Below are 12,805 nucleotides of genomic sequence, written 5' to 3'. Positions count from 1 at the left end.
GAAATCGTGTTCCGGCGGTGCGGCGGCAGCAGGAGGCCCCATTAGCTAAAGTGGTGCTTCAGGTTAAGAACAGTTTCAGGTTAAGAACGGACCTCCGAAACGAATTAAGTACTTAACCCGAGGTACCACTGTATAAGGATAGTTGTATAAACTGCTTTCCAAAACCATGTTCAGTCACAGGGTGGTCTTAAAAATATTTAGTTGGCACAGTGACTACATACACCAGGCAAAATCCTGCAAACAGTAAACTTACTGTTAAAACTCTGAATCAATCCTAGTTGAATCTTAGGTGTGAACAACTACTGTATTTGTAATTACAGATGTGGTCAAATGTTTGCTTTGTAAGGGAGAGCTGACCCATATCACAGTCTATTGTGTAAATGTGTGATGTCAATTCTGGAAAATGTGGATTTCAAAATAATCACCACCACTTCCCCTTGGTTAGTTTTCACTTGCTTGATGCATCTTTCAAATGTAAATGAACATCTCTTGCAAAACAAGGACACTTTCCCTTATCTTAATGGGCCATCCTGTCAGCTTGACCTTTTTTGGCCTTAGAAAGGATCCTAACTGGGGAAGTCCTTTGTAGTCACTATTAGCATGCTAAGTGAAGTGTAGTATTCAAAGGAAGTACTGTCTGCTTCCCACCTGAATTTGGGATTCTTGCTAGTGTTGGCTGGATCTCAATTACCATCTTAAGTTAGCTCAGCCTTCCAGAAAAGTTCTAGAAAGGAAATCCCTCTTTTTAAAAAGCATCCTCATTAAAAGGTGGCTTGCTCCAGAGTAGGGGAAAAAACATTAGCCGAATCTGTGGGATCGAGAGGAATTCCTTTCCATCTGTCAGCTGAAGATGCACTTCTCAAAGCCAAAGAAGTAGTTAAGACACTAGGTTTGGCCTGTGAACCATACAGGTGTGAGCCTGGGTATAGATGTAAACTTTCCTTTTTGCTGTCTGGAAGACACCAAAGAGCACTGACAATTTTAGCAATCTGTACTTATCATAACGAAAACCTTTGTTTTAAAAAGCTGAAGGGTGATATATGTAGTGGGTTCAGGGAGAAGGGTGGGAAGGCTTTAGAAGTGCCCAGAGTAATCAGATCTTTTCCAAGGAGAAGCCCTCCTCAGGAACTCTTCTGAGGGCAGCTGTCACTTTGAAGCCGGATAGCCTAACATTTAGGAACTGGTGGCAGCTAAATTGAACTGAGGCACAGCCTGGAAGAGTAACTTTTAATGGAACACACATGTCCTTGTGCAAGAGGGGTTAAGTAAACCTTCTCAGATGAGCCTTTCCATTGCACTGGCTCACAAACAGCATAACTAAAATATAATCGATGCACACACTCTCACTATATATAGATATATATAATAGGAAAACAAACAAACTTCTGCAAACTTCCTACTGAATTTAAGGAAAGTTTTTTGCTAGCTTTTCCAAATTTGATTGGAAAATCACTTGTAGCTTAATGGTGAACTTTGGACACAATGGAGATGTAAAAGATTTGGATTATCATAAAAGATGAAAGAGGAAATTATTAACCAGGGGAAGGGGAGAAGTCTAAGAGATTCCTTGGAATCTTGTTTTTATGTTGTATGTTTGATATATGACTAAAATTTTAATCTAAAAACCAAATTATTATTATTATTACTATTATTATTATTATTATTATTATTAAGCTTTTCCAAATCTGACTTGCTTCCAAACTGGACCAAAGAAGAATTAGTTAACATTGGATGAATACTTCATTTGCCACCTACTCTTCTCTTACCTCTGGTTTCTATTGGCAACATTTAGTGGGATTTCCAGCTGCGGGTTCACTTCAGCCCTTGAGGTATGTGGGATCAGTGCACTCTGCCACCTTAGTAAATGAAACAGGCTTACCCCTCCTGCATGCACTTACTGCATGGGCTTGAACTGACAATTTCAAATTCAGGGGTAACAGGCAATTTTACGGGAGGACTAGCCCTATACTAAATTATTAACACTGTGGTTGCTTAGGCTTAGGCTTTGATTAAGTATGCATTACTCAGCTGAGCATCAAGGACTGCTGTGGGAAAACTGGAGCTGGCCAGTGAGCTGGATCCTGACATCCCCCAAGCCCCTGTGGCCACTCTGATAGAAGTCATGGGCTGGTTGGACACAGAGGAATGGTGGGAGGAACCAGCTGGGGAACCCCCAAGGGAAGAAGGCTCAAAGCCCAACACTGTGTTTCTTCAGTTTTTGGAAAATGAGAAATGCACCGACCAACCACCTGGTCAACCTTTATCGCTTAAGGACAGACACTTCAACTGACCCTGGCACAACCTTTGTTTTCAGATGAGAATGTAAACCACATAATAAGGGAACAACTATATTGAGGACTGTGTATCTGGACAACTATTTTGAGGATTGCATTTACAGATTTGAGAGATGATTTTGGGCGTGATTACATTAAATTAATATACAGATTGTCCAAATGAGCTTTGTCGTACTCATATCCAGGCCTTTACCAGCTTCAGGCAATTCTGCCACATAGGACACAGAAGGAAGGAGAAACATAGTTGGCTATCATCTGCTACTGGACAGAGTTTCAGACCCCAAGTGACCTCATGTAGCTATTAACTAACACTAGAGATAAGATGGAAGTCCACAACACAACTGGGGCAGTACTCCCAGCACAAACTGAAACAGCCCTACCTGGCAGAAGTGGAGCCACCTGCAGAATGGTATGTTCTACTCCTAACCTACACAAGCAGTCCAGAAGGCCACTGTGGTTGATGGCACTGAAAACCATCAAGAGAATCCAACAGGATTCCCTACTATTCTACAAGTGTGGCCTGTTCAGGGCGATCAGAGTAATTTCTATCCTGAAACTAGGTTTGAAATGGATTTAGATTATCAGTTTCATCCAAATATGCCTGCTTATAGCCATATTCACCAAAAATAAGTTTGCAAGAAGACATTTCTTTGATAGATTGCACTGCCGCCTCCTTCAAAGCGGTAGTGAAGGGCTCATATTAACCAACACAGAATACAATAGCCTCTCCTGCCAAACTTACATTAGGCAGGATGGGCATGGGTCAAATGAGCAAGCAGTAATGTCAACAGCTCCAAACACTTGATCCACATCATGAGGCGTCAACAACTGAAATTCATCCAATAAATCTGAAGAGGAGGCGCTGGACATTTCTGCTCTAATTCCTGCTACTAAAGTGGAATGCAAGAAAGAATGATTTGAGTTATTTGATCTACAAAGCACTCTGCAAAACTGTTCCCAGCCCACCACTGAAGGTTCTAAAGCCCCATAAAAATGCACATTATACTGGAGCAATGCCTTCACCACTCTGTAGCTGTGCAATCTCCAGCAGGCATTTTTGGAACGCGCTCTCAGTGAGGGCAGAGAAAGATCACTGTCATAGCACAAGCCTTCAAACTGGCTCCAATCCAGGTTCAGTCAAGACTGGCCATTTATCCAGTACTTACTGATTTTATTTCATAAAATTTATACACCGCTTGATTGTAAAACCAAACAAACCAACCCTCAAAGCAGTTTGCACATTTGTACTCTAAGAGATGACTCTTTGCCCTCACTTCCCTGTACACTTGTGGGCTCCAGAAAGAAGAGTCACTGTGTAAACTCCCCAAGTTGACTATTCAAAGAGCTTCAAAACAACAGTTTGCAGAGTTTGCTGAATTATCTCCTGGGGTTAGCATAAAACCATCCAGATCAATTTGCCTTTGAAAGTCCACTAACACTAAGGACGTTACAGGGATATATGCTCTAACCTTAGCAAGGGAAGTAATCTGTTCTAAACAAAGGCATTAGAGGCTTCCTCATACATGGATTCTCTATCTTGTCTATTACAGAACACAACATCCACACGGGGGACACAGCCATGGTTGCTATGAAATCCTGGGCAAGGCTTGCAAAGGCGACCCCAGAGGCTGAAGCCCCCAAAGTCCTCAATACCACACTTTCAGCTTCAAGTGTGAACATGCAAAATGGGCTGCAGAAAGGAGATTGAACCCTTATAGACCACAGCAACCCTCTCCCTCCACTAACTACCCCACAACTGAGAATATCCAGCTGTCAGCTACCGGGTCCAAACAGCTCTCTCTTCTCATCCAGCCAGATCCCTATAACATGCACAGGGTCATTATTAAATATAGTTCATCCAGAAGAATGCTGATGGAATGCGTCGCAAGGATTCCCTTACTGATTGCTTGTCTACGCGGAAGATAAACTGAAATAGCTGCAGCTTGCAATTCGCACCTCTGGACCTTTCAGTGTTATATTTATTTCATACCGAGCAATGTAAAAATATGGCACCCCTATTCCAAAATACATGACGCACCAAAATAACACTAGGTGTGAATTACGACCGTGGCAGTTATTTTAGTTCCAGTTTCCATTAAGGTAGATTAAGATACTCACAGCATATGGGCCCTTCTTTAAAAAAATAAAAAATAAAATAAATACAGGCAGATTCCCAGCTTTGCATTCTTTTGATTTTCAAGCAGACGATCATACTTGTCCTGGGACAAACTTCAGTATGAATTTCAGCTGCTATTACCAGCTGAAGCCAACAAGTACTACTATACTCTTCATTCCAAAGATCATTTGTGCAAACTCAGCAGCTCTTAAATACACAAGGCCAGAGAGAGTTTGATTAAGGTGCTGAGCAAGTGGTCTAATTTGGAAAATGAACCACCACCACCCAGATCACTTAACGGCGTTTTCATCTTCCTGCCTTCCTACTACCCCTCAAACCTAAGCATGGCACAAAAATGAGCCACATTATATTAAACAGCCCATGTAAACATACCCGCTTGACTAAACTGTGAACTCAGGGACCCGGGTGTACACTATACCATCTGTCAAGCTTAAACAGAGGGCCACACAAATTTCCGCACCAAACGAAAACTGATTACTGAAGCAGTATGTCCTTTCATAGACATTTCAGAATTGAGAGATAGGCAGACCTAAGCACAAAGGTAAACATTTACTATTAATAGCCTGCAAACCTAGCTTTTGTTAATACAATGGATTACTTATTACCTAGGAAGTGTTTATATTCCAGCTCTTACTATTAAACATGTCATGTAGTAGTTATTTTTGGCTGAATGTCCTTGGGTTTAGCAAAAATGCACCGCTTTTGCCCATGAAAACAAAGTGCCCAGGCTGCCATGTTTCCCAAAGGTTGGCAATTATTCCAGGCTCCTTTAACAAGAGCCAACACCTCTTAACACACAGCGTTTCCTTCACTTCAAAATCTGCTAGAGAGTTGCTTTTACCTAGTTCATCCCAGAGCTGCCTATACTTGTCTGTCATTGCAGTTCCCTGTTGCCTCCAGAGTGACAGGCGAGGGTCAGCCATGAACTGCTCCGTTATCAATGTCAACATCCGAGCACCGTTCGAATCTCTCATCTTTAACATCTCTCGAACCTAGGATAGAAAATATCAAAGCAACAGAAACAAAATCATAGGTTAGGTGCCCAAAATAAAACATGCTATCCTCTGAAAATGAAGAAGAAGAAAAAAAAGAGGGGAGGGAGAAATTGGAAGCAAATCACAAACAGTAAAATGGAGAACTAATGGAGATAAAGGTCACTGGAAGTATGAGTTTAGTTATGGAACAGCAGATACTGTTGATTTGTACCAACTGAGAGGAAAAGTTGTAATCCAACTTAGAATGCACTGGAAAGTAGGCAAATATAAAAGGCAACTTCAAGTGTTGAAAATATAAGTAACCACTTTCTTATATCTCATACTGAGTTATGGGGAATTGTGTTCTCTTATGGAGTTTTCAATGTGATCATCCTCTAGATTCAAAGTTTTGACTCTCAAATTACACAAAAAGAAGGCCAATGACAGGGAAATGAATTTGTTTTTAACATGATAGCAGCATACCTAACATTACTGGAAATGAACAAAATATGCCAAATGTGGGAGGAATACAATATTTTTATACAATGTTATGAGCCGCCACCATCACATCAAATACAGAATTAATACACATGGAAGGGGAGTAGATAGATGGTACTAATAAGCTGCACTGATGAATGTGCAGAATACAAAAAAACCCTCACATTAAAGCACATTCATGCTTTAATGAATTCATTCACATACGAACTAATGTTTCTTTGTGCAATTATGCTACCTAGATAGTAACTGTAATGAGTATGGGTTGCTCGTGCGTAAGTTTCCGCCTCTCCTGGCTATGTTGCCTTGTTTAAACCTTTCTGTCTGGACAGCCCTTCACTTCGTGGCTGCCTCAGTCGCTAGCAGAATCCGTCCATGGGCGTTTCTTAAACCTTTTCCAACATAAAAGTTGTTTGACGCCAAGTCTCCTCCTACTCTCCCTGCGCGGAAGCCTTCTGCGCAGGGAGGGCGTGGGTAGCGGAGGACCCGTGCTCTCCCCGCTGGTGTCCGGTGAAGAGTCCTGGAGCCCTCTCGCCGATTCCCCCATCTGCCCCCCTTTATCTCTGGTGTTGCGCTGATTTGCTTCCCCATCTGCTGAGCTGCCTCTCTCCCTGCTGGGCCCTTCTCCAGCATCATTAGAGAGCCTCCCCTCCGCCTCTAGCTCCGATGTCAGTTCCCTGACAGTAATGTATGAGCAAATGTACACAGAATCATAGAATGAGCAAATGTACATAGAATAATCGAATTGCAGAGTTGGAAGGGATCCCAAGAGTCATCTAATCAAACCCCCTGCAACGAAGGAATCTGAATTGAAGCATCAATAACAGATGGCCAGCCAACCTCTGCTTAAAAACCTCCAAGGAAAGAGAGTCTACCACCTCTCATGGGAGTCTATTCCACTGTCAAACAGCTCTTCCTGTCAGAAAGTTATTCCTGTTGTTTAGTCGGAATCTCCTTTCTTGTAACTTGAAGCCATTGGTTTGGGTCCTGGCCTCCAGAGAAGAAGAAAAAAAAAGCTTGCTCCTTCTTCCATGTGACACAGCCCTTTAGGTATTTGAAGATAAGTATCATTTCTCCTCTCAGTCCCCTCTTTTCCAGGCAAAACATACCTCAACCGCTCCTGGTTTGGACTGCAATACTTACTTTAATGTGAAAAAGTACAGGAAATTAATCCTCATAATATTGGGAGGAAATTTGTGCTTTTTCATGCCATCTCAAAGGTACTATGCATTGGAAGAATCATTCTTTGAGACACATAAGCGACACATCTTGTCCTCTTACAGCTTAAGTGCATCAGTGTCCCAAGTTTCCTTATGACATACTGGGAAAAGAACACACTCGTGTGTTTTGTTTTGTTTTGTTTTGTTTTATACTCCCTACTCTCTCCTCCCACATTTGTCCTTTGGGTTCTGTATATTTTAACATCCATTTCAAATACTGGGTTGAAAGAGAAATAGGTGTCTTTGCAGGCTTCTGTCAGTCTGTTCAGTGTGACTGGTGCCCTGTTTCAGCTGCAAGGCACACACTGATCTGGGACAGATCTGCTGCCTCCACGCTGTCTTGTCATTACATTATTCTAACACCAGCAACCTGCAGCTTTAACTGCCTCTGCCCCAGTTCCATGCAAAGAATTGAGCTTAATTTCAGGCTCCTACTTGGCTCTTGACTCCTGACTTCAACATCCCAGTCTGGACCGAGTCAACTATGCCAGCCTTTCAAGCAGATGACAAGTGTTCTAATTTTCTACTGTTAGTTTCTACTTGTGCCACATTTCTAAACCTTAGTGCAGAAAAAAATACGATGTTCCTGTATAAACCTGTTAATAAAAGCATGGAACAGCATGCAAATGTCTGTTAAGATGGCCACCAAAGACTCATCCCTGCAGCTGTCGCACTTAGGCTGTTGGCAACACAGTGACCTGGGGGGGAGAACTCCCATCTTACTTAGCCCAGCTCAAAACCTTCCCATTACCTGGAGAGTGAGAGCTAGCATGGGTTGGCCTGGACTATCGTTTTCAACACCAACTACCTCAAACATCCAGAACAAACAAAAAAAAACCAGTCTCGTAAATGATTCCGCTTTCATACTAAAACTTCTCACTTGAATGTACTAATTCTTCAGTGCAAGCTCAAAACATGTGGAAAGTCATGAGTCAGGCTTCAAAGCTGCAAGCTTCTAAAAAAATATTTGTGGGGTGCACTGCATGTCTTTCTTTGAGTCCTATAAACACATCACAGCCACATTTTCCTAGCAACAAAGAGCGTTGGATTTATTTTTGAAAGCCCTTGTATTCCCCATTTAGCAGTTGGGGGCTTTACATATACTGACACCAAAACCACTGGTAGCCTGAAAAACAACTGATTTTAAGTCACATTGACTTGCACTCCTCCACAGGAGACCACTTAGTAGTAATACCAAACAGTGTTCCAATAAGCAAACAGGGACATCATTAAGCAAGAAGCAAGCCAATTGAAAGGGCCTACTTGAAAACAGGCGGTGTGTGGATGGAGCATTCATGACAGCCACAAATATTCCTTCCTACCTACCTTTGCAAAAAGCAAATTGAGTTGCTTCCCTGATCCATGGTATCCACCCTGGGAGAGGAAGAGTTTAACCTGTTCCTGAACTTGCTCTTCATCCAGATGCCAGCAGTTTTCATCATCTATGCTAGCACCAGCTGTTGGATCAGGAGCACCTACAACCACAATAGAAAAATTATACATATATACACAGAGAGAGAGAGAGAGAGAGAGAGAGAGAGAGAGAGAGAAAGAGAAAGGAGTGGTATTCTTGGTGCATGGGGATCAAGCTGTTCCCATTCAAAATATGGTGAAGTTATGAATGATTTCTTATTATAATCTCTGTTGTGGTTGCAGTCATGGGTGCTGAATTCTAGCTACTGGCTCTATACAATCAGGCATATACAACACAGACATAGTGACTTTTAACACACCAAGTGACTGGAGAGGTGTGTTTAAAAGAAAAAGAAAATCAGCCTGCCTGCATGCAACCTCAGAACACAGAGCCAATGTTTTAAAAAGGTGAACACATGCAACAGCCTGATATAGAACAACTGTACAGGGTCACTGCTTGAGTACGTACTTTGCAGGTTCAGCCTCCAGAATCTCAGCTTAAAAGTCTTTCAAGTCTAAGAAAGGTCTATGCCCAAGATCTTAGAGAGCCAGTGGTATGACTCTGTATAAGATCACCACCTTATATTTGTTTATGCTTGATATGGATTAACAGCTGGGGATACAGGCAAACACTGAAAAAGCCAAAGGAAACATGCATAGTCTCTTTTCTTAGTTAAAATGGATTTGCAAGTTAAAGGGTCTTTTTCACAGCCAGTAATCACCCTCATTAAGCACACACTTGGACAAAGAGCCTTTCATAGTATTGATCTGACATTGGACACACCATTTATATGGATACACCTCTCACCAACATTTTATGTAGCCGTATTTTTAGTCCCCTTTTCCCCAAGGACCTTCCCCCTTTTCAATCTCAATTTTTTTAGTGCTTTTAAAAACCTTTTGTACTGTTCTTGTTCTTTTCTGGTTTTAAACATGGATTTATCCTGCTGCTAATTTTATTGTGTTTTTGATTTCACGCTTACATTTTATTGCCTTTTTTAAGCATAAATCTATAATACTGTAATCAAAACACTATGCGTTGTTCTTCCCCATGTGTCCTCACAACCAACCTACAAGAGGCTGAGAATTGCCCAAGACCACCCAACGAGTGATATGGCCAAGTGAGGATTTGAACATGGATCCCTCTGGCCTTAGTCCAAACAACACTCTATACCCCACAGGCCAAAAGCCACATTCAAGTGTAAGCTACTAGTACCAACTTTTTAAAAACAAACAAACAAAAACCTGGATATTTTAAGCACAGTGTTCCAACCATTTGCACAACATATCTGTCGTAATTTGGCAGACAACTGTTGCACTCGCTTCGAAACTCACTGAAGAGCTTCAAAGGCCAGATGTCACCAGAAACACTAAGAGGACCAAACACTTGAGACTTCAAGACAGTTCTTGACCCTCTACATATATGAAAATGAAACTAGGCTTTCTCCAAACGACGTAGTCAGCACCCATTTCAAACACGGTAACAATTCCTGCTTAAGGCTTTATAGAAAGTGTTCCCAATTAACCGCCTTCAGAATCAAACAAGCACATCTATAGGCATAAACAAACTTGTTTAAAAGTTCTCTCCCCTTTTGTGGCATTTTAAGACATTTTTAATGCATGCCATCAGTATATACTTGATGCAACTTGAAAGTTGTCCAAAAACATTTCTTTAAGGGAAGCCATGGTAACAAGGCACTGTAACACCAGAGACTGATACCACTTTGCAAATAGTTGAAAACAAGTAATTGCTCCAGTACAAGTGTGGATAAACAGCAGCAAAATATGTATGTGACAGCAAGCTGTGCTCTTGCACAGTTGTCATAAAATACTTAGAACTATAGGACTAGATATGGCAATCATCATGTTGGCACAATACCAAATATATTAAATTGTTGTGCTGGTTTCCTGTACCACCTTCTAAGAGGCTCAGATTGGCATATGTGGCTTCCATACATCTCCCATAGAACACACTCACCTGGCCAGGAACCAAGAACTGCTTAGCTTTGGGCAGGAACCGCATCATGTATCTTCATAATGTTGTCTGAGATTATGCTGCAGTAACTTGCAAGTGTATGGAACCAGTGTGTGGAAGATAGGCAATATATAAAGATGCCATTGGATTGTTAAGAAATCTTTGTACTGGAAACTGGTTTTTCTAGAAAAAAACATTGTATGTTCACAAGTATGTTGCAAGATGACCTCAGAGGTTCCTCCCAAGTCTATTACTCTATACTGTATTGAAAACGCTAGGCTGAAGGCTCATTCACAAAACTTGTTCTAGGTAAACAAACAAACACTAAGTCTTCAGAGAAATAACACATTTGAAGCGATTTGCACCATATTATAGCTGGGGGGTTAAGGGGGAAATATGATACAATGTCTACTATTTTACATCAAGGATCCAGCTAGGCTAGCATTCTGAGTCAAACCATGGCCAGCCCAGATGCCTCCAAGAAGCCAGAGATAGCTGAGATGCTGTCAACATCCTTAAAGGTTTCATCTACATACTTCTCTGATTTTCTCAGCTTTGCCATCTTAGCCTCAAAGGAACAAACAAATATTCCCCAAGAGCTAACAGCTCAGTGCACCAAGCACACACCCATGACTTGTGCCCTGGAGACAGTCAGTCATAATATGTGACATATTATGGAAAACACCAATTATTCCTCCACACCCTTGCTGATTTTCTAGCTTCTAGACTCGTGTCTTCAAAATGTCATGTGTGTGTTTTTATAAAGCTGAGCACTGTGTTGAGGAGTTGGTTTTCAAGCTCACTGTGGTGACTTGCCTAAAGCCACTTAGTGAGTTAATGAGATTTAACTTCCCAATTCACAATGCATTTCATGTATTTAATTTGTTTTTTATTAAATTATTTTTAAACCCAACTTTCAATGTACATTGCCTTCACAAGGCAGTGTACAGAAATAATAGTTAATCAAAGTGTAGCAATGAATCAAAACCAGTTTTATAAAATTTAGTCTTGGGTGCTGTAATACACTGGCTCTAAGATGCCTTCCAGTGAAGTTGTGGTGATTCACCTTGTCAAATTAGGATGCACCATAAGATATATATGAGATTCAGCCATTAAAACAACAACAACACCTATTTTTTTCTTATTATTTTTGCCTACTTTTTGCTAGCTAGTCATTAATTCAAGACCATATTCCACAGTTTCAAAGACTATTTCAACTACTTCAACCTATGAAGTATCTTAAACAACACACATTCTCTCAGGCCAAGGCCATCCGGAATGTCTCATTCTGAACTCAAGTTGGTGCCTGAAACTGTTAACTCCTAAGCACCAGCTCAGGCCTCCACCATCTCATGCCCTCCAGATGTTTTGCACTACATTTCCATCAGCTCCATTCAAGACAGGTTGAGAAAGGCTGCACTACTTAATTTGAGGCTGAGGGATCCAAAACTGTGGTGGTATGACTCTGTGGACATTCCCAGCACCTAACATTACATGGTTGATACCGGTATCATGAACATTGGCAGCTGGTAACTGCATAACTGAGTAGGCATGGTATCCCCTATGGAGATGTACCTTTCTGATAACTACAGGGCAGGAGAGGGAAAGAACTGGGTAATCAGAGCTGCAAATACCACTCAACCTTTTCAGCAAGAAAATAAAGATGTGCTGAGTTTTTCTAGTCAGTATTCTATAAATGTTCCAGGACAAAGTTTATGATAGAAAAATTAAGACTGTTGAAAGCATCCTGGTGGCATTCTGAAGATAAACTGTAAGAAAAAAACCTAATGAAAAACACGTGACATTTAAGTCTTCCCAGGGCTAGTTTGACCAGTGTTGTTTTTGTTTTTAAAATACCACAACAAGAGAATTATTTGCCTGATCTACCAATTTGAATGTGGCCAAGCTGTGCTTTAAAATCCAGGTTCACAGGTAGGACGTCATTGTTTCAACCCTTTTCTGCAAAGGAGCTAATGCGCAGAATCGGAACAGCTCTGGTCAGTATAGCCATCTTATCAGCTGCATGACTGACATTCATGACTGATGTTCAAATAATTCCAACAGCTGCAACCGAACAAGTTCTGTATACCTCTTTGGGGACAAAGTTCACTAAGAAAATCTACTGCCACAAGTCAACTATTATGTAGTTTTCAGATGAGGGATGGGTATCACAATCAAGACAGTACAGCTTACCGTATTAAAGGCTGAAACAAAGACTTTTCCTCATACTTTTTACTTCAGTGCTGACTAGTTTTTGTCAAGCTTAGTTATAAAAACTAAAAGAATGACACATATGG

General features: G+C 41.1%; 1 protein-coding gene across 2 annotated transcripts in view; it reads right to left on the bottom strand.

Moving 5' to 3' along the window:
* The window catches only part of ZSWIM6 (zinc finger SWIM-type containing 6), a 92,662-nt gene that overhangs the window by 33,919 nt on the left and 45,938 nt on the right, over positions 1-12,805 (bottom strand). For both annotated transcript variants that reach the window (XM_080972308.1, XM_080972309.1), the window contains exons 3-4: positions 8,447-8,595; positions 5,273-5,423 (exon numbers count right to left, since the gene is read on the bottom strand). In XM_080972308.1, coding sequence (XP_080828434.1) covers positions 5,273-5,423; positions 8,447-8,595 — 300 coding nt within the window. The remainder of the gene's footprint in view (positions 1-5,272; positions 5,424-8,446; positions 8,596-12,805) is intronic.

This window comes from Podarcis pityusensis (genome assembly GCF_964106645.2).
Source record: "Podarcis pityusensis genome assembly, chromosome: 11".
NCBI lineage: Eukaryota > Metazoa > Chordata > Lepidosauria > Squamata > Lacertidae > Podarcis > Podarcis pityusensis.
This window is presented reverse-complemented; position numbering and strand designations above follow the sequence as displayed.